Raw genomic sequence first — 26010 nt, forward strand, 5'->3', positions numbered from 1 at the left:
TAAAGTGTAAACATAACTTTTATATGCACTGGGAAAACAAACAACTCATGTAACTCGCTTTATTGTGATGGTCTGGAACTGAACTGGCAATACCTTTGAGGTGTGCCTATATTAGGATTATTGTGAGTCTGGCCTATTTGTGGCAGCACGAGGGACTGCATTCTTACATTGGGCTGCACCAGTTGCAATAAATAAGAATTTCACCCTCCGAGAGGCATTTTGATGGGGATAGAAGAGAACGCAGTCCATTCTGTGACCTGCAGGGACGGACTGCAGGCACGCACATTCTTGCCTGGATGAATGTGCTCACAGGGTTCCCCCTGCCTGATTTCCCTTCCAGCTCTTCTCTGCTTATCTAAGTCCTGACATGGCATCAATCCTCTCTCCCATTCAACCTTTCCCTTTATTGGTTCTCAAATTTTAGTTTAGTGAGTATCAGCTCACCTCGGGGGGGATGGAGAGAAGGGGGCTGAGGGGGTGTTAAAAATGCTGTTTCCTGGGACCTATTGCCAGAGATTCTGATGTAACAAGCCAGATGTGGAGACCAGATATCTGCAGTTTTAACAGTCTCCCTGGGGGCTTTCAAATGCAAAAGATCCCCCAACCACATTTGGAGCAACTCATTTTAGGACAGTTTATAACTTGACATCACTGTCTGCCACGTGGCTTATACCATCATGTCTGTCCTGTCTTCCCAGTGAGACCATGGGTGCCAAGACCTAAGCACTGCATGCAAATTAAGCCTGACAACTAAGCTACATAGATTCCTCTTTCTTTTCTTTTCTTTTTTTTAGTTTTATTGAGGTCTAATTGACAAATAAAAATTGTATATATTCAAGGTATACAACTTGATATTTTGATATATGTATACACTGTGAAATGATCACTACAATCAAGCTAATTAACACATCCATCACCTCTCATAGTTACCATTTTCTTTGTTGTGCTTATTATTAATTTTTTAATCCCTCCTGGCATGTAACATCAACTTACAATAGGCAAAGAGAGCCAATGAGAAGATTATTAGAAAAATAATTCAGAGAAAATGATATGCTTTTCCTCAGTAGTAAGAGAAGTTTAACAAATGGCAGTGAATTCTGAGGACAATGAAGGAAGCAAGGTCAGGAGCAGCAAAAGCCTCTAGGCTGCCATGTCCCTAAAGGATGAGCTAAACTCTCATTCAAAACAACGGGCCAGGAGAGGCCAAGCCTCAGTTAGATGCATTAAACATGCCCCTCTGAAGAAGGCAGGAAGGAAGGAAACTACTTTTTGACATGTACTGTTTACATCATCATTCAGTGCTAAATATTTTGTATTTTGTTGATGACTTCCTTTTAATCCAAGGTTTTTTGAGCTTTAAAAAAAAAAGCCTCATGGAAGATGCAGGTCTGAGTTGGGTACCCCATGCCACTCGTGATGACACCGGAGAACTTCTAAACATTTCAAAACTGATGTGCCACCAGAAGCATATCGAGGCCTAAATGGGGCTGAAATCAGCAGACAATCCCTTGGAAACCTGAAAAAGGGGAGAGAACGTCTGCAGACTTGCAAATTCCAAGAGGTCTCTATCCTGCCCAAGTTTACAGGATACGACAGTTAATTTTATGTGTCAACTTGTCTGGGTCACGAGGTGCCCAGATTAAATAATATTTCTGGGCATGTCTGTGAGGGTGTTTCCAGATGAGATGAGCCTTTGAATCAGTAGCCTGAGTAAAGCAGATTGCCCTCCCCAATATGTGTAGGCATCATCCAATCTGTTGAGGGCCCATATAGAACAAAAAGGTGGAGGAAGGGAGAATTTGCTCACTCTGCCTGACTTCTTGAGCTGGGACATCAGTCCTCTACCCAAGGACTGGAATTTACACCATTAGCTCTCCTGGTTCTCAGGCCTGTGGACTTGTACCGAACTATACCACCATCTGTCCTGGGTCTTCAGCTTACACATGGCAGATCGTGGGACTTCTCAGCCTCCATAATCACGGGAGCCAATTACTTACAGTAAATCTCTTTATATGGATCCTGTTGGTTCTGTCTCTCTGGAGAACCCTGACTAATACACATGACCAAAATAAAGGAAGCATTTGGACTAGCAAGGACTCGCTGAATGCAAGAGCATAAGAACAGGTCTGGTCAGCGACGGTATTGTCAGGGTCTGAGAATAGAAAAATCTCCATGAAGGAGAAATAATGAAGAATACATAATTTCTGTTTAAAATACACACACACACACACGTCATAGGCAATATATATGTATATATGTGCACACGTGTGCACACACGCGCACACGCACACACACACATAGACATCTACCTCAAAGAAAGATTGTCATGAGATTCACCAAGATGTTAATAGTGATCATCTCTGAGTGGTGGGATTACAGGTGATATTTATTTTCTTCTTTATACTTTTCCTGAACTGTCTGACTTTTTTAAAATCATTGTTTACATAATGTTATGTAGTCAGAAAAGAAATACTTCCTGTTTTAAAAAAAATGAAGTAAAAATTAGTCACTACTGCCCTTATAGTACTAGCAACAGATAATGTCTACAATTACTGACTCTTAGAGAGGATAAGAGTTAATATAAGATCATATGGGAAATAAAATTTGTTACATTTTTACCAAAGAAAAAAAGATCAGATGCGGACGTCTTACATGTGGGTGAACTTGATTTTCCAGGTCTCCAAATACTGTGGGTGAGCTAGAATTATTTTGGTTTGTCTAAGGTATTCAACACAGATTGGGAGGGCAATCAGAACACTCAGAACATATTTTGAATTAGTTGCTGCTAAAAATTTGCCTAAATACTCAAAAATGTGAATTAGAAAAAAACACCAACAATCAACCCAAATCCCTTCACATGCATATCTAGTTACAACAACATGTCTAACTGGTCTCAATAATTCAGCAATATTTACACCACAGCTCTACAGTTCCTTCCCAGGCCATCATGGGCTCTCCAAGACCTTCTGTTTTATTAAGTTTGGTTTGAGACAAAATCTATCAAAATTTAAATACATATATATATATTTTGGCTCAACAATTTAACTTCTAGGAATCCACCTCACAGATCTTTTTTTTTTTCACCTCACAGATCTTTATATACTTTGCCAAAGTTACACACACAGGATGTTCACTGCAGAATTGTTTATAATTGCGAGGAACCAGAAATAATGTACATGAACTCCAACAGGAGATGGGTGATAGAAACTACAGTACAGGGGCTTCCCTGGTGGCACAGTGGTTGAGAATCCGCCTGCCAATGCAGGGCACATGGGTTCGAGCCCTGGTCCAGGAAGATCCCACATGCCACGGAGCAACTAAGCCCATGTGCCACAACTACTGAGCCTGCACTCTAGAGCCCACAAGGCACAACTACTGAGCCCGCATGCTGCAACTACTGAAGCCCGCACACCCTAGAGCCCGTGCTCCACAACAAGAGAAGCCACCACAGTGAGAAGCCCATGCACCGCAACAAAGAGTAGCCCCCGCTCGCCATGACTACAGAAAGCCCGCGGGCAGCAAAAAGACTCAACACAGCCAAAAATAAAATTAATTAAAAAATAAAAGAGAAACTACAGTACGTCCAGAGTTGGTATATAGTATATATGGGGTTTACATAACGCCCATAAGAATCACAGAGGTTAGTCTGCCTTGGATAATCCCAGCATTTTAAATTGGTAGACTCAGCAGAGGCAGAGAGAGACTGAAAGCAGAGCGATGGTGTGCTCCAGGTCCGCAGGGAGAAGCAGCTACGGTAACACTTTCACCTACCATTTGACTGTGCCCTTCTGTTAAAAATTAAATCCTTGGGGGTCGCCTGGAAGCTAAAAGTGGTCAGAACCAGAGGCAGGGGGGAATTATGTGAAGGTGGTCAAAAGGTACAAACTTGCAGTTTTAAGATAAATAAGTACTAGGGATGTAATGTACAACATGATAAATACAATTGACTGTTGTATGCTCTTCATGACAGTTGTTGAGAGTAAATCCTGAGGAGTTCTCATCACAAGGAAAACATTTTTTTTTATTTTTTAAATTTTGTAACTCTATGAGATGATGGATATTCAATGACTGATTGGGGTCATCATTTCATGATGTATGTAAGTCACATCAGTATGCTGTACACCTTAAACTTACACAGTGCTGCATGTCAATTATATGTCAATAAAACTGGAAGAAAAAAAGGAAATAGAAGGTAAATAAATAATTGAAAATGATATAATGTTAAGTGACAACTCAGGACACAAATTGTGTATATAGTATGATTGCAACTATGTAATGATATATAGCTATATAGGTGTAGGAAAAAAAGGCATCAAAATACTGCCAGTTTAAAAAGAAAAAGTGATCAGGGATGAAGAGAGAAGGGAGCCTAGCTCTGTTGGGTAACGTTTTAACCTCGGAAATGTAAGAGGAAGAACAGTGACAAAATTATCCCCTATGATTATTGTCCAGGTTACCTATGAAGCTCTTACTTGATTCTTCATGCCAACTACTGTTCATGTCATCATTACAGAGCAAATGCACTGAAGAATGAAATTCCATTTTTTGAAACCAAATGTATAGAGAGATTTAAAAACTGTTTAGGGACTTCCCTGTCAGTCCAGTGATTAGGACTCCACACTTCTACTGCAGGGGGCACGGGTTCGATCCCTGGTCGGGGAACTAAGGTCCCACAAGCCGTGTGGTGCGGCCAAAAATAAAATAAAATTTAAAAATAAAAATAAAAACTGTTTATCCATGGACACATGAAAGAAGCACATAGTACAAATGCACATAGAGCATTGGGTGAAAAGTGAAACTGTATTTCAGCTGTGATGGGGAAGATGACAGGGATGCTAGACAGGGAGACTTAGAGGTCATGATGACTTGACCTTTTCATTGCTGACTGGGCCAAGTCTGGAAAGGAGACATGGAGGAAAGCAGAGAGTAGATTAAGGAAAAGGATACGATTTCTTTTTCAAATGGGAACTTATTTTGAGTATTGCACATGCCCTATTTATAGCTAATATATTTTGACATATCTGTGCTCAAGCCAGAGCCATCTCATTCCTCCCTCTGTGCCAAAGGGCAGTCTTCCCTTTGGGCTCTCCTCAAGAACAAGGTTGATAATATTTCAGAGGCTATCGTAACTGGTTGATTGATTCTAAAATAAAATCACAGTATGCAATCACTTAAAACGTATTGCATTAGAGGAACTTGGGAATTCACCTCCTAACTATCTGGTAAGGCTAGATCTAACTGCTAAATTTCCCCATAATGTCTACATATTAGCTGATTTCTCTTTTGCTGCAGTTTAGTAGACCTTGCTCTGAACCTTTGTGCTACCCTTGAATTTCTCAGTACAGTGGTTGTAAAACTTCTAGACATCTGTAACAAGCCTACAAATAAAAGAGCTCCACTGTCATTAGTGGAGACCCTTGCAATGCAACTTTCTCCAGTCTTCCACTGGTGTCGCCTCAACACATCAGGGGTTCTCCATGTAGAGAGTCAAGAAAATTTTTGTTCATCATCTGAACACTCACCACAGTATAATAATTCTTGGTAAGTGGAGTAGTTTCAAATCCTTTCACAGCCTTGGGGGAGAGAGGTCTCTCTGTGAAAAAGACATTTAAATTATGTTAATATTATACTGGTGTAAGATGAACAGTTTATAACATAGGGCAACTAACATACTATAAATATTGTCAAGTGGAAGGCTCAGTGGAAATGTACATTCCCAAATAAGTGAAAGTATAATCTTACTAAACTACAGCTGGTCAAGCTAGAGGTTTTTTTTTTGTTTTTTGTTTTTTTTTTGCGGTACGCGGGCCTCTCACTGTTGTGGCCTCTTCCATTGCGGAGCACAGGCTCCGGACGCGCAGGCTCAGCGGCCATGGCTCACGGGCCCAGCCGCTCCGCGGCATGTGGGATCTTCCCGGACCGGGGCACGAACCCGTGTCCCCTGCATCGGCAGGCGGACTCTCAACCACTGCGTCACCAGGGAAGCCCTAGACTTTCTTAATGACAGGGTCAAGGCAAGAATTTCAGTTCCAGTTTGGGCTGTTTCTTCACTCCAGTCTGCCTCTCCATTCAACTTATTCAAAACAGATAAGCAAAGCCAATGCTAACCAAATATGTATATTTGTATCTTGCAACTTACTATACAAGAATAATAGCAGCCATCCTTTCTTAGGGCTGTCTATTGTGCCAAAACCAAAATAATCAGAATCTTGAATACACTGAAAACTAGCAGAAAATTCTTCTTTTATGTATCATTTTAATATCATTATGCTGTGCTATAAAAAGATGCCTTTCTTTTACAAAGTTCATCTTACCCATATATACACTAATATGTATAAAATAGATAACTAATAAGAACCTGCTATATAAAAAATAAATAAAATAAAATTCAAAAAAAAGAAGCCATTTAGGTTATAGGTTCTCACTACACCTAATACCCTCTCTGAATTTTGCAAAGTGGTATTACTCAGGTACCAAGGGCCTAGAGAAGAAAGAAGATTTGGGAGAATATGCAGCATGTCCCTGCCTCTATACAAGACTTCTTGGTTTCACAGCCAAACACTAAGCTGCTTTAACACCCCCTAAGATTTTATTAGATAATTCAAATAATTTTAGTGCCACATCTCTATATGTGGTTTCTGATGAGTTCTATGAGTACGTAAACACACACTTCTGTCATACAGTATTTAAAGAAATATAGTTTATATAATAAATACTATATCTAGTACAATAACCCACAATTTTATTAGAACTGAAAATCCTAAACAGACCTGACTGGTTTTCAGAATATCCTATGCTAGCCCCTCTCAAACACCACAGTACTCTGTGGCATATATTTACACTCTAAATGAAATAAATTTAGGGGCTTCCCTGGTGGCACACTGGTTAAGAATCCTCCTGCTAATGCAGGGGACATGGGTTCGAGCCCTGGTCCGGGAAAATCCCACATGCGGCAGACCAAATAAGCCCGTGTGCCACAACTACTGAGCCTGTGCTCTAGAGCTCGTGAGTCACAACTGCTGAACCCACGTGCCACAACTACTGAAGCCCGTGCGCCTAGAGCCCTGCTACACAACAAGAGAAGCCACCGCAATGAGAAGCCCACGCACCGCAACGAAAAGTAGGCCCGGCTTCCGGGAAGATGGCGGAAGAGTAAGACGCGGAGATCACCTTCCTCCCCACAGATACACCAGAAATACATCTACACGTGGAACAACTCCTACAGAACACCTACTGAACGCTGGCAGAGACCTCAGACCTCCCAAAAGGCAAGAAACCCCCCACGTACCTGGGTAGGGAAAAAGAAAACAGAATAAACAGAGACAAAAGGATAGGGACGGGACCTGCACCAGTGGGAGAGAGCTGTGAAGGAGGAAAAGTTTCCACACACTAGGAAGCCCCTTCGCGGGCGGAGACTGCGGGTGGCGGAGGGGGAAAGCTTCGGCGCCGCGGAGGAGAGCACAGCAACAGGGGTGCGGAGGGCAAAGCGGGGAGATTCCCGCACAGAGGATCAGGGCCGACCGGCACTCACCAGCCCGAGAGGCTTGTCTGCTCACCCGCTGGGGCGGGCGGGGCTGCGAGCTGAGGCTCGGGCTTCGGTCGGAGCGCAGGGAAAGGACTGGGGTTGGCGGCGTGAACACAGCCTGAAGGGGTTAGTGCGCCTCGGCTGGCCGGGAGGGAGTCCGGGGAAAAGTCTGGACCTGCCGAAAAGGCAAGAGACTTTTTCTTCCCTCTTTGTTTCCTGGTGCGCGAGCAGAGGGGATTAAGAGTGCTGCTTAAAGGAGCTCGAGAGACGGGCGCGAGCCACGGCTAAAAGCGCGGACCCCAGAGACGGGCATGAGATGCTAAGGCTGCTGCTGCCGCCACCAAGAAGCCTGTGTGCGAGCACAGGTCACTCTCCACACCCCCCTTCCGGGAGCCTGTGCAGCCCGCCACTGCCAGGGTCCCGGGATCCAGGGACAACTTACCCGGGAGAACGCGCGGCGTGCCTCAGGCTGGTGCAACGTCACGCCGGCCTCTGCCGCCGCAGGCCCGCCCTGCACTCCGTGCCCCTCCCTCCCCCCCCCCCCCGCCCTGCACTCCGTGCCCCTCCCTCCCCCCCGCCCTGAGTGAGCCAGAGCCCCCGAATCAGCGGCTCCTTTAACCCCATCCTGTCTGAGCAAAAAACAGACGCCCTCCAGCGACCTACACGCACAGGCGGGGCCAAATCGAAAGCTGAGCCCCGGAAGGTGTGGGAACAAAGAAGAGAAAGGGAAATCTCTCCCAGCAGCCGCAGAAGCAGCGGATTAAAGCTCCACAATCAACTTGATGTCTGTGGAATACATCAATACAAAACGAATCATCCCAAATTGAGGACGTGGACTTTGAGAGCAAGATTTATGCTGTATAGCTTTGCTTCCACCAGTTGTCCTAGGGTTCTATCCGTCCGTTTTTTTGTTCGTTTGTTTCTTTGTTTTTGTTCTTTTTTCTTAATAATTATGTTTTTATTTCAATAACTTTATTATATTTTATCTTACTTTATTTTATTTTACTTTATCTTCTTTCTTTCTTTCTTTTTTCCTCCTTCCCTCCTTCCTTCCTTCCTCCCTCCCTCCCTCCTTTCTTTCTTTCTACTTCTACTAATTCTTTCTTTCTACTTTTTCTACCTTTTATTCTGAGCCGTGTGGATGAAAGGCTCTTGGTGCTGCAGCAAGGAGTCAGTGCTGTGCCTCTGAGGTGGGAGAGCCAACTTCAGGACACTGGTCCACAAGAGACCTCCCAGCTCTACATAATATCAAATGGTGAAAATCTCCCAGAGATCTCCATCTCAACACCAGCACCCAGCTTCACTCAATGAACAGCAAGCTACAGTGCTGGACATCCTATGCCAAACAACTAGCAAGACAGGAACACAACTGCACCCATTAGCAGAGAGGCTGCCCAAAATCATAATAAGTCCACAGACACCCCAAAACACACCACCAGACGTGAACCTGCCCACCAGAAAGACAAGATTCAGCCTCATGCACCAGAACACAGGCACTAGTCCCTTCCACCAGGAAGCCTACACAACCCACTGAACCAAACTTAGCCACTGGGGACAGACACCAAAAACAACGGGAACTGCAAGCCTGCAGCCTGCAAAAACGAGACCCCAAACACAGTAAGATAAGCAAAATAAGAAGACAGAAAAACACACAACAGACGAAGGAGCAAGATAAAAACCCACTAGACCTAACAAATGAAGAGGAAATAGGCAGTCTACCTGAAAAAGAATTCAGAATAATGATAGTAAAGATGATCCAAAATCTTGGAAATAGAATGGACAAAATGCAAGAAACATTTAAAAAGGACCTAGAAGAACTAAAGCTGAAACAAACAATGATGAACAACACAATAAATGAAATAAAAAATACTCTACATGGGATCAATAGCAGAATAACTGAGGCAGAAGAATGGATAAGTGACCTGGAAGATAAAATAGTGGAAATAACTACTGCAGAGCAGAATAAAGAAAAAAGAATGAAAAGAACTGAGGACAGTCTCAGAGACCTCTGGGACAACATTAAACGCACCAACATTCGAATTATAGGGGTTCCAGAAGAAGAAGAGAAAAAGAAAGGGACTGAGAAGATATTTGAAGAGATTGTAGTTGAAAACTTCCCTAATATGGGAAAGGAAATAGTTAATCAAGTCCAGGAAGCACAGAGAGTCCCATACAGGATAAACCCAAGGAGAAATATGCCAAGACACATATTAATCAAACTGTCAAAAATTAAATACAAAGAAAACATATTAAAAGCAGGAAGGGAAAAACAACAAATAACACACAAGGGAATCCCCATAAGGTTAACAGCTGATCTTTCAGCAGAAACTCTGCAAGCCAGAAGGGAGTGGCAGGACATATTGAAAGTGTTGAAGGAGAAAAACCTGCAACCAAGATTACTCTACCCAGCAAGGATCTCATTCAGATTTGATGGAGAAATTAAAACCTTTAGAGACAAGCAAAAGCTGAGAGAGTTCAGCACCACCAAACCAGCTTTACAACAACTGCTAAAGGAACTTCTCTAGGCAAGAAACACAAAAGAAGGAAAAGACCTACAATAACGAACCCAAAACAGTTAAGAAAATGGGAATAGGAACATACATATCGATAATTACCTTAAATGTAAATGAATTAAATGATCCCACCAAAAGACACAGATTGGCTGAATGGATACAAAAACAGGACCCATATATTTGCTGTCTACAAGAGACCCACTTCAGACCTAGAGACACATACAGACTGAAAGTAAGGGGATGCAAAAAGATATTTCATGCAAATGGAAACCAAAAGAAAGATGGAGTAGCAATTCTCATATCAGACAAAATAGACTTTAAAATAAAGACTATTTGAAGAGACAAAGAAGGACACTACATAATGATCAAGGGATCGATCCAAGAAGAAGATATAATAATTGTAAATATTTATGCACCCAACATAGGAGCACCTCAATACATAAGGCAAATACTAACAGCCATAAAAGGGGAAATCGACAGTAACACATTCATAGTAGGGGACTTTAACACCCCACTTTCACCAATGGACAGATCATCCAAAATGAAAATAAATAAGGAAACCCAAGCTTTAAATGATACATTAAACAAGATGGACTTAATTTATATTTATAGGACATTCCATCCAAAAACAACAGAATACACATTTTTCTCAAGTGCTCATGGAACATTCTCCAGGATAGATCATATCTTGGGTCACAAATCAAGCCTTGGTAAATTTAAGAAAATTGAAATTGTATCAAGTATCTTTTCTGACCACAATGCTATGAGACTAGATATCAATTACAGGAAAAGATCTATAAAAAATACAAACACATGGAGGCTGAACAATACACTACTTCATAACGAAGTGATCACTGAAGAAATCAAAGAGGAAATAAAAAAATACCTAGAAACAAATGACAATGGAGACACGACGACCCAAAATCTATGGGATGCAGCAAAGGCAGTTCTAAGAGGGAAGTTTATAGCAATACAATCCTACCTTAAGAAACAGGAAACATCTCGAATAAACAACCTAACCTTGCACCTAAAGCAATTAGAAAAAGAAGAACGAAAAAACCCCAAAGTTAGCAGAAGGAAAGAAATCATAAAAATCAGATCAGAAATGAATGAAAAAGAACTGAAGGAAATGATAGCAAAGATCAATAAAACTAAAAGCTGGTTCTTTGAGAAGATAAACAAAATTGATAAACCATTAGCCAGACTCATCGAGAAAAAAAGGTAGAAGACTCAAATAGAATTAGAAATGAAAAAGGAGAAGTAACAACGGACACTGCAGAAATACAAAAGATCACGAGAGATTACTACAAGCAACTCTATGCCAATAAAATGGACAACCTGGAAGAAATGGACAAATTCTTAGAAATACACAATGTGCCAAGATTGAATCAGGAAGAAATAGAAAGTATGAACAGACCAATCACAAGCACTGAAATTGAAACTGTGATTAAAACTCTTCCAACAAACAAAAGCCCAGAACCAGATGGCTTCACAGGCGAATTCTATCAAACATTTAGAGAAGAGCTAACACCTATCCTTCTCAAACTCTTCCAAAATATAGCAGAGGGAGGAACACTCCCAAACTCATTCTACGAGGCCACCATCACCTTGATACCAAAACCAGACAAGGATGTCACAAAGAAAGAAAACTACAGGCCAATATCACTGATGAACATAGATACAAAAATCCTCAAAAAAATACTAGCAAACAGAATCCAACAGCACATTAAAAGGGTCATACACCATGATCAAGTGGGCTTTATTCCAGGAATGCAAGGATTCTTCAATATACGCAAAACAATCAATGTGATAAACCATATTAACAAATTGAAGGAGAAAAACCATATGATCATCTCAATAGATGCAGAGAAAGCTTTCGACAAAATTCAACACCCATTTATGATAAAAACCCTGCAGAAAGTAGGCATAGAGGGAACTTACCTCAACATAATAAAGGCCATATATGACAAACCCACAGCCAACATCATCCTCAATGGTGAAAAACTGAAAGCATTTCCACTAAGATCAGGAAGAACACAAGGTTGCCCACTCTCACCACTATTATTCAACATAGTTTTGGAAGTTTTAGCCACATCAATCAGAGAAGAAAAGGAAATAAAAGGAATGCAAATCGGAAAAGAAGAAGTAAAGCTGTCACTGTTTGCAGATGACATGATACTATACATAGAGAATCCTAAAGATGCTACCAGAAAACTACTAGAACTAATCAATGAATTTGGTAAAGTTGCAGGATACAAGATGAATGCACAGAAATCTCTGGCATTCCTATACACTAGTGATGAAAAATCTGAAAGTGAAATCAAGAAAACACTCCCATTTACCACTGCAACAAAAAGAATATCTAGGAATAAACCTACCTAAGGAGACAAAAGACCTGTATGCAGAAAATTATAAGACGATGATGAAAGAAATTAAGATGATACAAATAGATGGAGAGATATACCATGTTCTTGGATTGGAAGAATCAACATTGTGAAAATGACTCTACTACCCAAAGTAATCTACAGATTCAATGCAATCCCTATCAAACTACCACTGGTATTTTTCACAGAACTAGAAAAAAATTTTTCACAATTTGTATGGAAACACAAAAGACCCCGAATAGCCAAAGCAATCTTGAGAACGATAAACAGAGCTGGAGGAATCAGGCTCCCTGACTTCAGACTATACTACAAAGCTACAGTAATCAAGACAGTATGGTACTGGCACAAAAACAGAAAGATAGATCAATGGAACAGGATAGAAAGCCCTGAGATAAACCCACGCACATATGGTCACCTTATTTTGATAAAGGAGGCAGGAATGTACAGTGGAGAAAAGACAGCCTCTTCAATAAGTGGTGCTGGGAAAACTGGACAGGTACATGTAAAAGTATGAGATTTGATCACTCCCTAACACCATACACAAAAATAAGCTCAAAATGGATTAAAGACCTAAATGTAAGGCCAGAAACTATCAAACTCTTAGAGGAAAACAAAGGCAGAACACTCTATGACATAAATCACAGTAAGATCCTTTTTGACCCACCTCCTAGAGAAATGGAAATAAAAACAAAAATAAAAAAATGGGACCTAATGAAACTTCAAAGCTTTTGCACAGCAAAGGAAACCATAAACAAGACCAAAAGACAACCCTCAGAATGGGAGAAAATATTTGCAAATGAAGCAACTGACAAAGGATTAATTTCCAAAATTTACAAGCAGCTCATGCAGCTCAATAACAAAAAACCAAACAACCCAATCCCAAAATGGGCAGAAGACCTAAATAGACATTTCTCCAAAGAAGATATACAGACTGCCAACAAACACATGAAAGAATGCTCAACTTCATTAATCATTAGAGAAATGCAAATCAAAACTACAAGGAGATATCATCTCACACCAGTCAGAATGGCCATCATCAAAAAATCTAGAAATAATAAATGCTGGAGAGGGTGTGGAGAAAAGGGAACCCTCTTGCACTGTTGGTGGGAATGTAAATTGGTACAGCCACTATGGAGAACAGTATGGAGGTTCCTTAAAAAACTACAAATAGAACTACCATATGACCCAGGAATCCCACTACTGGGCATATACCCTGAGAAAACCATAATTCAAAAAGAGTCATGTACCAAAATGTTCTTTGCAGCTCTATTTACAGTAGCCCGGAGATGGAAACAACCTAAGTGTCCATCATCGGATGAATGGATAAAGAAGACGTGGCACATATATACAATGGAATATTACTCAGCCATAAAAAGAAACGAAATTGAGCTATTTGTAATGAGGTGGATGGACCAAGAGTCTGTCCTGCAGAGTGAAGTAAGTCAGAAAGGGAAAGACACATACCGTATGCTAACACATATATATGGAATTTAAGAAAAAAAATGTCATGAAGAACCTAGGGGTAAGACAGGAATAAAGACACAGACCTACTAGAGAATGGACTTGAGGATATGGGGAGGGGGAAGGGTAAGCTGTGACAAAGTGAGAGAGTGGCATTGACATATATACACTAGCTATCTATTTTATATCTATATAAAATAGATAGCTAGTGGGTAGCAGCTGCATAGCACAGGAAGATCAGCTCAGTGCTTTGTGACCGCCTGGAGGGGTGGGATAGGGAGGGTGGGAGGGAGGGAGATGCAAGAGGGAAGAGATATTGGAACATATGTATATGTATAACTGATTCACTTTGTTATAAAGCAGAAACTAACACAGCATTGTAAAGCAATTATATTCCAATAAAGATATTTTAAAAAAAGAAAAAAGAAATGTAGCCCCCACTAGCTGCAACTAGAGAGAGCCCGCATGCAGCAACGAAAACCCAACATAGCCAAAAATAAATAAATAAAATCTATTAAAAAGAAAAGAAACCACTTAATAAAAATACAAGACAGCGATCATAAATGTTTAACAGTGTCACTACAGACTGTCTTCCCTACCCTCATTTTTTTTTGCTTTGCTTCATTTTGTTTTATGTTCCATTTTTATCTTGCTATATTGTATGCTGCTTTCAACTCTTTCTGGGGACTTCCCTGGTGGCGCAGTGGTTAAGAATCCACCTGCCAATGCAGGGGACATGGGTTCGAGCCGTGGTTCGGCAAGATCCCACATGCCGCAGAGCAACTAAACCCGTGCGCCACAACTCCTGAGCCTGCACTCTAGAGGTCGCAAGCCACAACTACCAAACCCGTGTGCCACAACTACTGAAGTCCATGTGCATAGAGCCTGTGCTCTGCAACAAGAGAAGCCACTGCAATGAGAAGCCACGCTCCACAACAAAGAGAAGCCCCCGCTCGCTGCAACTAGAGAGAGCCCACATGCAGCAACGAAGAACGAACGCAGCCAAATAAATAAATAAAATTAATTAATTTTAAGAAACCAACTCTTTCTGATGTATGGTGGAGTATAAATAACCAAATATTATCATCAGGACTTGATTTTTTTCTTTTTAAAAACAATATTTTCTAGTTTTATATCTATTACATTCCTACCCTAAAAAATGCAAAATATAGAAAAGAAAAACCAAAAATTAACCCATCACCCAGAGCTAACCATCATCCAGAGTAACATTTTGAAGTACGTCTTCCCATTCTTTTTTTTTTTGCTATTAAAATAGATTTTTTTTATTGGGGTATAGTTGTTTTACAATGTTGTGTTAGTTTCTACTGTACAGCGAAGTGAAGTAGAGTTCCCCGTGCTATACAGCAGGTTCTCGTTAGTTATCTATTTTATACATATTAGTGTTCCCATTCTTTTTATACATGTGTTTGTGAACACACACACACAAACACCCATAGATCTTTCTTACTTCACCTACAGCTTTGTAATCCTCCTATGACAACATTATTTCATGAACATTTAACCTTAATTTCTAATGTTTATTACATTTTAAATATCCCTTATGTTTATTTGGCACTTAACTGCTTTTAAGACATTTTATTTGATCTTTACAACTACCCTGTAAGGCAGAGATGATCTCGTTTTGTAGAGGAGGTCACTAGGGTGCAGGAAAGTGACGTCAGCTGCTTAAGGGCATGAATTTGGGAAATGGCAGAGCCAAGACTGAAGCCCTGGTGTGTCTTGACAAAAGCCTGTGCTCCTAACCAACAGGACGTCCAGAGATGAAGCTACTGAAGGGCCCGGTCAATGGCATGAGCAGTAGTTCCCCCCGGAGTTCAGAGGGATCATCGGTTTGATCTGGGATGGTCAGAGAAGACCTTGCTGGGCAGGGGGTACTTGATCTGTCCCTGGAGGGGAGCTAGAATTCAAATAGGCAGAGAAGACAGTAGAGAGTTTCCTAGGCAGGGAAGATGCCAGAAGCACAGCTGTAGAAATGGCAATGCTCAAGGCAGTACTGTTCCTGTGACAGTGAACTGTCCAGCTGGGCCGGGCTGGGTAAAGTGTAAATAAAACAAAAAGGCAACAATGAGGGCCAAATCTGGCACTCCTCAATGCCCCAAAACTGGGGCATAACCAGGTTTGGAAAGCTTCATGCAACTTCAAGGTCTGCCTGGATCCACATGGTGGCTTCACAAGGCTTTACTGGGTAAATCTGAGCAATGCAGAGCCACCCAGCCTATTACTTGAGATTGCAAATGACAGAGTCAGGAATTGAACCCAAGTATTGTACTGCCTAGCATGGTGTTCCCCCCAGCACACCATGGTTTTGCACTCGTAGGCATATTCAAAATCGACAGTTACCAAATTCTTTCTGGTTTTTATTAGGCAAGTTTTCTACAATGTACCCTTAATGCTACTTAGAACTCGGTTGTTTTGTGCAATTATGATGTAAACCAGTCTTGATAAAAATGAAACGTTCTAGAGAAACCAGCAAGATGTGACCACCTTTTGAAAGCAAGGCCAAAAGGAAGGGTAAACAGTAATGGAGAGCCTGCCAAGACAGAAGAGGAAAGGAAAGGCCACAGAAACTGGTCACTGTAACTGAAAAAAAATGTTAACTATGTGAAGTAGAACAGACAAACATGAATTGAAAGAAAACAGTGGCTGCCATAGAGATTCCTGGGTGGCTGAAAAAGATGCAAAAAGAGCTGGTGCTTTGATAAGATCAATAAAATTGTTAACAAGGATTTACTGTAGGACTTCCCTGGTGGCGCAGTGGTTAAGAATTCGCCTGCCAATGCAGGGGAAAAGGGTTTGAGCCCTGGTCCGGGAAGCTCCCACATGCCACGAAGCAACTAAGCCAGTGCACCACAACTACTGAGCCTGCGTGCTGCAACTACTGAAGACTGCGCCTAGAGCCCGTGCTCTGCAACAAGAGAAGCCACTGCAACGAGAAGCCTGCGCACCGCAAGGAAGAGTAGCCCCCGCTCGCCGCAACTAGAGAAAGCTTGTGCGCAGCAACAAAGACCCAACACAGCCATAAATAAATAAATGAATAAAATATATATTTAAAAAAGGATTTACTGTATAGCACAGGGAACTATATTCAATATATTGTAATAACCTATAACAGAAAAGAATCGAAAAAAAAGAATATAGATATATATACATATAACCAAATCACTTTGCTGTACACCTGAAACTAACACAATATTGTAAATCAACTACACTTCAATAAAAAAAATATTACAGCGAAAAAAAATTTTAATAAAATAAAATTGTCAAACCTCTAGCAAGACTGACAAAGGAAAAAAGAGAGAAGACACAAATTACCAATAGGAGGAGTGAAGTAGGGGATATCATTACAGACTCTGGAGATGCCCAAAAGATAATAAAGAAATACCATGAACAACTTAAAACACATAAATTTGATAATTAGGTATGAAATGGAGCAATTCCTCAGAAAACCAAAACTACCACAGTTCACCCAATATTAAATACACCATTTGAATAGCCTTATAATTATTCTGGAAATTGAAGTTATAAATTTAAAACTGGAAAAAAGAAATCTCCAGGCCCATATGGTTTCAGTGGAGAGTTCTACCAAATGTTTAAGGAAGAAGCCATAGCGATTATTCCCAATCTCTTACAGAAAATAAAGAGAAGGGATCACTTTCCAATTCATTTTATAAAGTCACTATTAATTACACTGACACCAAAACCAGACAAAGACAGTACAAAAAAGAAAACCGCTGACCCATACCCCTCATGAATTTCGATGCAAAAAACGATAACAAAGAATTAGCAAACAGAATTCAGTGATATTTTAAAACAATTGTATACCACAGAATTCATCTCATGGATGTTGGTTAAATATTCAAAAATCAATCAATGAAACCCATGGTATTAATAGTCTAAAAATAGCAATCATGATAATAGCAATCGATGCAGCAAAAGCACAGGACAAAATTCAACACCCATTCAAGAAAAAAAAACTTCCAGACAAAAAAAGGAATAAAGAGGAACTTCTCCAACTCAATAAAGAGCATCTATGAAAACACTACAGCTAGCATCTTAACTAGCAGTGAAAGACCTAAGGCTGAATACTTTCCCCCTAAGATCAGGAACAAGACAAGGATGCCTGCTCTCACCACTCTCACTCAGCGTAGTGCTAGAAGGTCTGGCTGTCCCTGCAGCCTTGGTGTAGGATGGGGAATCAATACAAAGAGAAGAAGGAAGACACATTTGGAAGGACAACCTTAGAAAGTCTTTAAAAATGTAGTCCTGGGCTTCCCTGGTGGCGCAGTGGTTGAGAGTCTGCCTGCCAATGCAGGGGACGCGGGTTCGTGCCCCGGTCCGCGAAGATCCCACATGCCGCGGAGCGGCTGGGCCTGTGAGCCATGGCCACTGAGCCTGCGCGTCCGGAGCCTGTACTCCGCAACGGAAGAGGCCGCAGCAGTGAGAGGCCCGCGTACCAAAAAAAAAAAAAAATGTAGTCCTTGCAAACAACTGGCCCCATGAAAAAAATTCAAGAGGTGGATGCAAAGAAAAACACCAGCACTAGGTTTCAGTGACAGTTTCTTGCCTCTTGTACCTCCTTTGCCCTCCACCACTGCCTACTCCCGCCACGTGCAGTCCTAGCTGAAACCCACCCTCGGCAACACGCAGAGAAGGAATAAGAATGTGGACGTTCAGAGGAGACAAGTCCAGTCCCTGGGGGTGGTTCAAAGTGACAGGAGGGGAGCAAAATTTGTCACCCCAAAATGTCTCTTTGGCATGTGGATTATTTTGAGCTGAAAACCATCAAGGCTCTAAAGACTCAGGAAGTCTTTCTTTTCACCACCCCCTTAGCTGGCTAGAGAATTTAGGTAGAGGGCCTGTTCCTGGAACAGAGCTATCAGCAGAGACATATGCAAAGAACGTGTGCTGGGTATGAGGGGGGCAACTCTCAGAGATCAGAGTCCACTCTGTGTCCCACTGTCTCTGTCTGGCCCAGCAAACGTTTATTTACCAAACATTTGCTTTTCCATCTCTATGTCAATTGCCCTCCTGCCCCTTTGAAGTCCCAAACCCCTACCCCCAACATCCTCTTTTGTCTTTAGCTGAAGTTGGTATTTAAGGTGAGGGTTTCACCATTTGGGCGACTTATTCAGTTCTCCTGGGTCTCTCCCATGTATACTTGTTATTAAACTTGGATTTCCTCCTGTTAATATCTCATATTGGCTTAGTTCTCAGACCAGACAGAAGAACCAAGAAGGGTTAGAGGAAAATTTCTTCCTCCCTGATATGACCTAACATGAAAACATAAACCTTTTACATGGTGTTTCTAAGACCATTAAAAAACTGGTCAATTCAATTCAATCAGTGGAAAAAAAAATCAGTCAACGTAGTGAAGAATTCAAAGGGCTTATTGTGGTGGCCTCTCCCGTTGCAGAGCACAGGCTCTAGGTGCGCAGGCCTCAGCAGCTGTGGCACGTGGGCTCAGTAGTTGTGGCGCACGGGCTTAGTTGCTCCGCAGCATGTGGGATCTTCCCAGACCAGGGCTCAAACCCGTGTCCCCTGCATTCGCAGGCGGATTCTCAACTACTGTGCCACCAGGGAAGCCCAACCCTCCTACTTCTGATGTAAAGATCCCTTTCCCATTAACTCTCGATTCATTCCCCTCCCTTGCTGAGGTACAGATTCCTATGCCTGTTGGTGGTGACAGGTCAAAAAGAAATCTAGTGATAACTAGCTTTCTCTGGACATGAAGCATCTATGTGATACACCCAGAAGATTAAAACAGGAAGTCTAAATATAAAGCCCCATCCTAGTTTTGGATTTTAATAAGTAGGAAGAGTCATTTCTTAATCTGCCTTAATACAAATTTAATTAGCCATCTACCTAATCCCCGCACTTGACATCTATATTTACCTGAAAAGAAGAAGTTTTAGAAGGATTTAATGATCCCTTAACTGAATCAGTTGCAGAAAACAGAACTTGCTTAAAATATCTGCTCCAATCATACTTCCTCAATATTTTCTTGGCATGGACATTTTGCCAGGAAAATTTTAATGCAAAGTCCTGACAAAACATGTAGCCTCTCTCGGTAACAAAGACACAAATAAAAAAAGAGATATAGGGACTTCCCCGGTGGCACAGTGGTTAAGAATCTGCCTGCCAATGCAGGGGACACAGGTTTGAGCCCTGGTTCGGGAAGATCCCACATGCCGCGGAGTCACTAAGCCCATACGCCACAACTACTGAGCCTGCGTGCCACAACTACTGAAGCCCATGTGCCTAAAGCCTGTGCTCCACAACAAGAGAAGCCACCGCAATGAGAAGACCGCACACCGCAACAAAGAGTAGCCCCTGCTCACCGCAACTAGAGAAAGCCCACATGCAGCAACGAAGACCCAACACAGCCAAAAATAAATAATTAATTAAATTTTTAAAAAGAGAGAGATATAATTTACTACCTTACTGATGTAGTGGCAGACATGACTTTGATGTATAAACAAGTTTATTTACAAGTTACCACTGATTTTGAAGAAAAGGACTGAAAATTGGATAAATGGCTAGTTTTCTTATTTATAATGTATCTGACTCAAATGAAATAAAGGAGCAAGGGCCCTTAATATATCTTCTGTAGTTTATATAATGACTAAGTTATTCATACAAGTATTTTTCATGAAGATCCTTGAAAAAATATTTGTAGTCAAAATCGGGTTTACTTTTCTCATGTAACAAGAAATTGACTGGTAACAAGGGCTTCCTAATGTCACCAGTGTCCGGGTTCCATCATCCTTGGTGAGAGGCTTTTATCATCATGGTCACAAAAACCTACTCTATCTTCAGTCTTAAGCTCATGTTGAAAGGGGTGTGTGTGTGTGTGTGTGTGTGTGTGTGTGTGTGTGTGTGTGTAAAACATTATACTCAAATATTCTATTTCTTAACTTTCTACACTATTACACTGGTGGTTCTGTAGGTCCTCAGAAATCAACCTCCTCCTGAAGAGAGGAAGAAGATGTCCCCAGGGCTTCGGCCATAAGTATCTCTAGACAAAAGTTATAGTAGAATCTAAAACGTAAAAGGCCACTCCCCAAGGGCAAACTTCCAGAGCATGAAGTGCTCTTGTCAAGGGAAGAAAACACTGCACAGCTCTCCACGGCATAGCCATCTGCAGGGTTAAGGGCTGTCTGGGGCTAGGGTTGCTTCATTTGGTTTCTAAGACAATCCTAAAGAACCTGTAGTATCAGCCTGAATGGTACCCCAGGCTACCATGAACAAGTATGTCAGAATTCCTGACTACTTGAGTGACCTCAGTATTACACATCTGCCCCAATAGTAAGCAGATGGTTCCACGCCTGATTCAACTTCATAAAGGACCCAGAAGTTGTATGGCGGAGGAGTTTAAAACTCCAATTTGAAGGTTTCGTTTCTTTGAGCTAGGCATTTAACTTAGAAATCATTTTTTTAACTCTTTAAAAATAAATTTTCTTTCCTGAGCTTACATAGCAGTATGGACTTTGTGGAAAGAAATTCCAAAGTTGACAAGTATTTTCTAGACCAAGCATAAAACAGCACAACATTGAATTTATATTGTCCTTCAGCAGCATCCTAGGTGGGTTTTGGCCTGCTTACTGTTTTGTGGAGGCAAGACTTGGGTGGGAAAGAATTCAAGTCAGCAAAGACCTGACACCTACTTTCCCAGCAAGACCTTTGCGTTACACCTAGCTCATCTCTTCCACGGTCCCCTAAACTTGCTCTGCTCACCTACCACAGCTCTTTCAAGGTTTTTGATCTCCCCAACCAATCACTACAACTTAGATTGTCCTTCTGGGCCTATCCACACAGTCTCCGTGTCTTTGAGGGTTCAGCTCAAGCCCTATCTCCTCCAGGAAGCCTCTCCCGACCTCTCCAGCCACCGTGTTCTCTCTGTCCACTGATGATCTGCTATGTATCTGACCCTTCATCATCCACCACTTCATACTGTCCATTGTCAGTTTCCATTGTCAGTTTCATCTGCAGCTCTTCTCTCTCTCCCGTGCTCCGAATCCATACTGCCAACCTGCTAGAAATCTTCAGAATGATGACTCGCTGGCGCCTCCACTCAACATGTCCAAAACAACTCATCATCTTCAGTACCAATTACCCCCCCAGCACGCACGCACACGCACGCGCACACACACACCCTTCTCCCATCTTCTCTATTAATGGAGTTCAGCATGTATGTCTAAAGCACTGCATTAGGCACTATGGAGATAGGAAGGTATACAAAGATGAATAATTTCCCTTTGACCTACATGTCAGGATGAGTTAGGCACCCCTCTTCTGCTCACCAGTCTCCAGAGTACCCTGTATTTGGAAGTTATCATTCAATATGCTAATGAGATCTTCCCCTCACTAGACTATGAACACCATGAGGGCAAGGGGCATGCCTTAGGTTTCTGTGCCTGACCGGTGCCCAGGCCAGAGACTGATAGCCTAGTCCTCTGCTGGCTGGCTAGGTGGATGACATCACATGCCCTTAAGGAGCTCACCACCAAGCTGGACCCCTAGACTTGGCGTCATGCTCACCTCTTCCCTTTTCCTCATAGCTGATTATCAGCCAGTTTTCTTGATTCTATTTTCACAATATCTACTGCATCCATCCACTTTCTCTTCCTCTCCACTGTCGCCAAAGTCACCCATGCCACTATCTGGATTGCTGGGACCTCAGCAGTAGTCTTCACTGGTTTCCCCACATCCTCATTGGTTATCCCCACCACTTCCCTGCCATCCAGCCCCAACACCACCACTAGAAAGATGTCCCTAAACCACACGCAACCCCCTGCTTACAGCTTGTCATTGACACCCTTCTTAATATAGGTCCAGCTCAAGGCCCCACCCCTTCACTTCACTCACCAGACCCTCAGCCCAAATCCTCCTACCACCCACTCCATGCTTCCCTACTTCCCGGCTTTAACTTAGTGACTCCTTCTAACCTTCTGCCCATCATAAGCCTCTTTTCATCATTCAAGAACCAAATCAAGTGCTTTTTTCCTCTGAGGTTATTGTTAATCACATCGTTTCTTTACTCCTCCAGCAGCTTTGTACGTAGAGCTTTGTCTGTGTGACTCTGTCCTATCCTGTCACGGTTGGTTGTGTACACACCTATCTTGACTACTAGACTGTAAGCTCCTTGGGGGCAGGGTCCATGAGGACAGATTTTTATAGCCCCCTCCCCACCAAGTACCCAGGAGATGCTCAATGAACAAGCTAGACAGAATTGAATGACCTTTTGATCCCTGGTCCGAGAAGATCCCACATGCCTCAGAGCAGCTAAGCCTGTGCGCCACAACTACTGAGCCTGTGCTCTAGAGCCTGCAAGCCACAACTACTGACCTGCGTGTCACAACTACTGAAGCCCACATGCCTAGAGCCCACGCTCTGCAATGAAGAGTAGCCCCCACTCGCCGCAATGAGAGAAAGCCCGCACATAGCAACGAAGACCCAATGCAGCAGAAAATAAATAAATTTATTTTTTAAAAAGAGAATTGAATGAAGTGCCCCACAATATTCATTGATTTTACAAATATTTACTGAGCCCAACAACACAGAAGAAACATCTCTGCCCTTGTGGTACTTACATTCTAATGGTCGGATACAGATGGTAAATGAAATAAATAAGTAAATGTACACTATGTTAGATAGAAAGAAATGGTAAACAAAAATCTACAAAAGGGAAGGGGGATAGGGGCAGTGGGAATAGGGTTCAATTTTCTCCTGGGTGACCGGGGAAGGTGCTACCCTGAAGCCAATGAGTGAGCAAAGACCTGAAGTAGGTAAGGGAACCAGCCGTGCTGATATCTGGGGAGAGCATTCCAGGTGGAGGGACAGCAGGTGAGGCAGGAGCCTGTCTGGAACAGGCAACCAGGAGGGCAGTGTGGCTGAAGTGTGATGAGTGAGGGGGAGAGAGGTCAAAGAGAAGGCCAGAGGGGCCACCAGAGGCCAAATCCTGGAGGGCCTTGTAGGCTATTGGGAATGACCTTGACCTTTACTCTTTTTGAGATGGGGAGCCATTATACTACTCAAGTTACACTTTGAAAGGATCACTCTGGATCTACTGAGTTTAAATTAGATTACAGGGGTGACAAGGACAGGAGCAGGGATGCCAGTTAGGAAGCTACTGCAATAAACTAGGTGAGAGACGGTCCATATTCTTCCAGTCTGAGGCCTTCCCTGACGAGCAGGCTTCCTGGCCCCAGCTAGCCAGACCTATCCTTGACAGTTGCATAGGATGCTTCTAAAGGTTAGGTTCCCTAGGTGCTCAAACCAGAGCCAGAAAGCTGCCAGGTGAGTCCTTAACTGAGTTGTAAACCAAAGAGAGTATAGGAAAAGCTCTAAGGGAAGGGGCCAAAGACCAGGAGAAACAGCTCAGGGCAGTCGGTCCACAAGGCAGGGGCCAGACTATACGCTATAAGGCTACAAGGCATCTCAATAAGGGACACTATAAGGAGTGCGTGCTGTCTGTCTGCCCCCCACAACCCCTCAAACAATGCTTGGGACTTCCAGGCCAGGAAGCAAGAGCTGTTCCTTTTAGTTTTACAGATGAAGCCAAGTTAGAGTGAATCTGTAAACTTATTTAGAGATCTTAATGAGATTACACAAATTGAAAGATGCAGCAAGGGGTAAAAATCGGCTGTGAAAATCATCAAAACCAAGGAAATTTCAAGCACAGCCTGTGAAAATACTTCAGGGCTCAACAGAAACGTCTCAATTCCCAGTAATATTGCATTGGCCAAAAAGTTCGTTCAGGTTTTTCGTAACAGTGTAATGAAAAACCCGAATGAACTTTTTGGCCAAGCGAATTAAAAACTGTTAAGACATCTACACATACATATATAATTATAAATCTGTTACTAAACACTTATTCCATTAAAGGAAATGCCCCACCTTCACCCAACGCACAACACAGAAATGCATGAAACTAAATTTTATCTCAAATGCTTTAGGGAAAAGCTCCTCACAGTGGTTATCTGGGGGAGGAGGTGAAGGAGAGGGGAATTTTTATTATCTACATTATCTATTTCTATAAGTTTTAACTTATTTACAGTGAGCCTATAATTTTATTAAATAATAGTATTAATTTTGAGGCATTAAAAAAAGCAATAAAGGGACTTCCCTGGTGGTGCAGTGGTTAAGAATCCACCTGCCAATGCAGGAGACATGGGCTCGATCCCTGGTCCAGGAAGATCCCACATGCCGCGGAGCAACTAAGCCCGTGTGCCACAACTACCGAGCCTGCGCTCTAGAGCCCGCAAGCCACAACTACTGAGCCCACATGCCACAACTACTGAAGCCCACACACCTAGAGCCCGTGCTCTGCAACAAGAGAAGCCACCTCAACGAAGAGTAGCCCCCGCTCGTCGCAAGTAGAGAAAGCCCGCACACAGCAACGAAGACCCAATGCAGCCAAAAATAAATGAATAAAAATAAATAAATAAATATATTTATTTATTTTTTTAAAAAGCAATAAAGACATTAACCAAAGGGAAAAGTATACTGAGGCGCTAACTACTTAAAAGGAGCCCTTGGGTAAATAGCTTTGAAGAGTGAAGAGATATAATGATGTGAATAACTGAACCTTATTTTATCTGTATCGTGACATTTTTATAATGCTAGGGATTTATTTGTAAATATAGGCAGGACCTAGTTTCTTTTTTTTAATTAATTAATTAATTTTATCTATTTATTTTTGGCTGTGTTGGCTCTTCGTTGCTGCGCGCAGGCTTTCACTAGTTTTGGCGAGCAGGGGCTACTCTTCATTGCGGTGCGCGGGCTTCTCATTGCGGTGGCTTCTCTTGTTGCGGAGCATGGGCTCTAGGCACGCGGGCTTCCATAGTTGTGGCTCGTGGGCTCTAGAGCGCAGTCTCAGTAGTTGTGGCACACGGGCTTAGTTGCTCCGCGGCATGTGGGACCTTCCCGGACCAGGGCTTGAACCCATGTGCCCTGCATTGGCAGGCAAATTCTTAACCACTGCACCACCAGGGAAGCCCAGGACCTAGTTTCTTAAATAATAAAAGGGAAGTACATTACCCAAGCAAGTTCTAGAAAGATTACTGATGAGTGATAAGATTGCATTCTCTGGGTATCATTAATGAGT

The 26010-nt window shown here is 42.2% G+C and overlaps 1 protein-coding gene across 8 annotated transcripts in view; it reads right to left on the bottom strand.

Moving 5' to 3' along the window:
* The window catches only part of ARHGEF6 (Rac/Cdc42 guanine nucleotide exchange factor 6), a 165898-nt gene that overhangs the window by 104325 nt on the left and 35563 nt on the right, over positions 1 to 26010 (bottom strand). For all 8 annotated transcript variants that reach the window (XM_060292531.1, XM_030845013.3, XM_070044698.1 and 5 more), the window contains one exon: positions 5523 to 5593. In XM_060292531.1, the coding sequence (XP_060148514.1) occupies positions 5523 to 5593 (71 nt within the window). The remainder of the gene's footprint in view (positions 1 to 5522; positions 5594 to 26010) is intronic.

Source organism: Globicephala melas, chromosome X (genome assembly GCF_963455315.2).
Source record: "Globicephala melas chromosome X, mGloMel1.2, whole genome shotgun sequence".
Lineage (NCBI taxonomy): Eukaryota > Metazoa > Chordata > Mammalia > Artiodactyla > Delphinidae > Globicephala > Globicephala melas.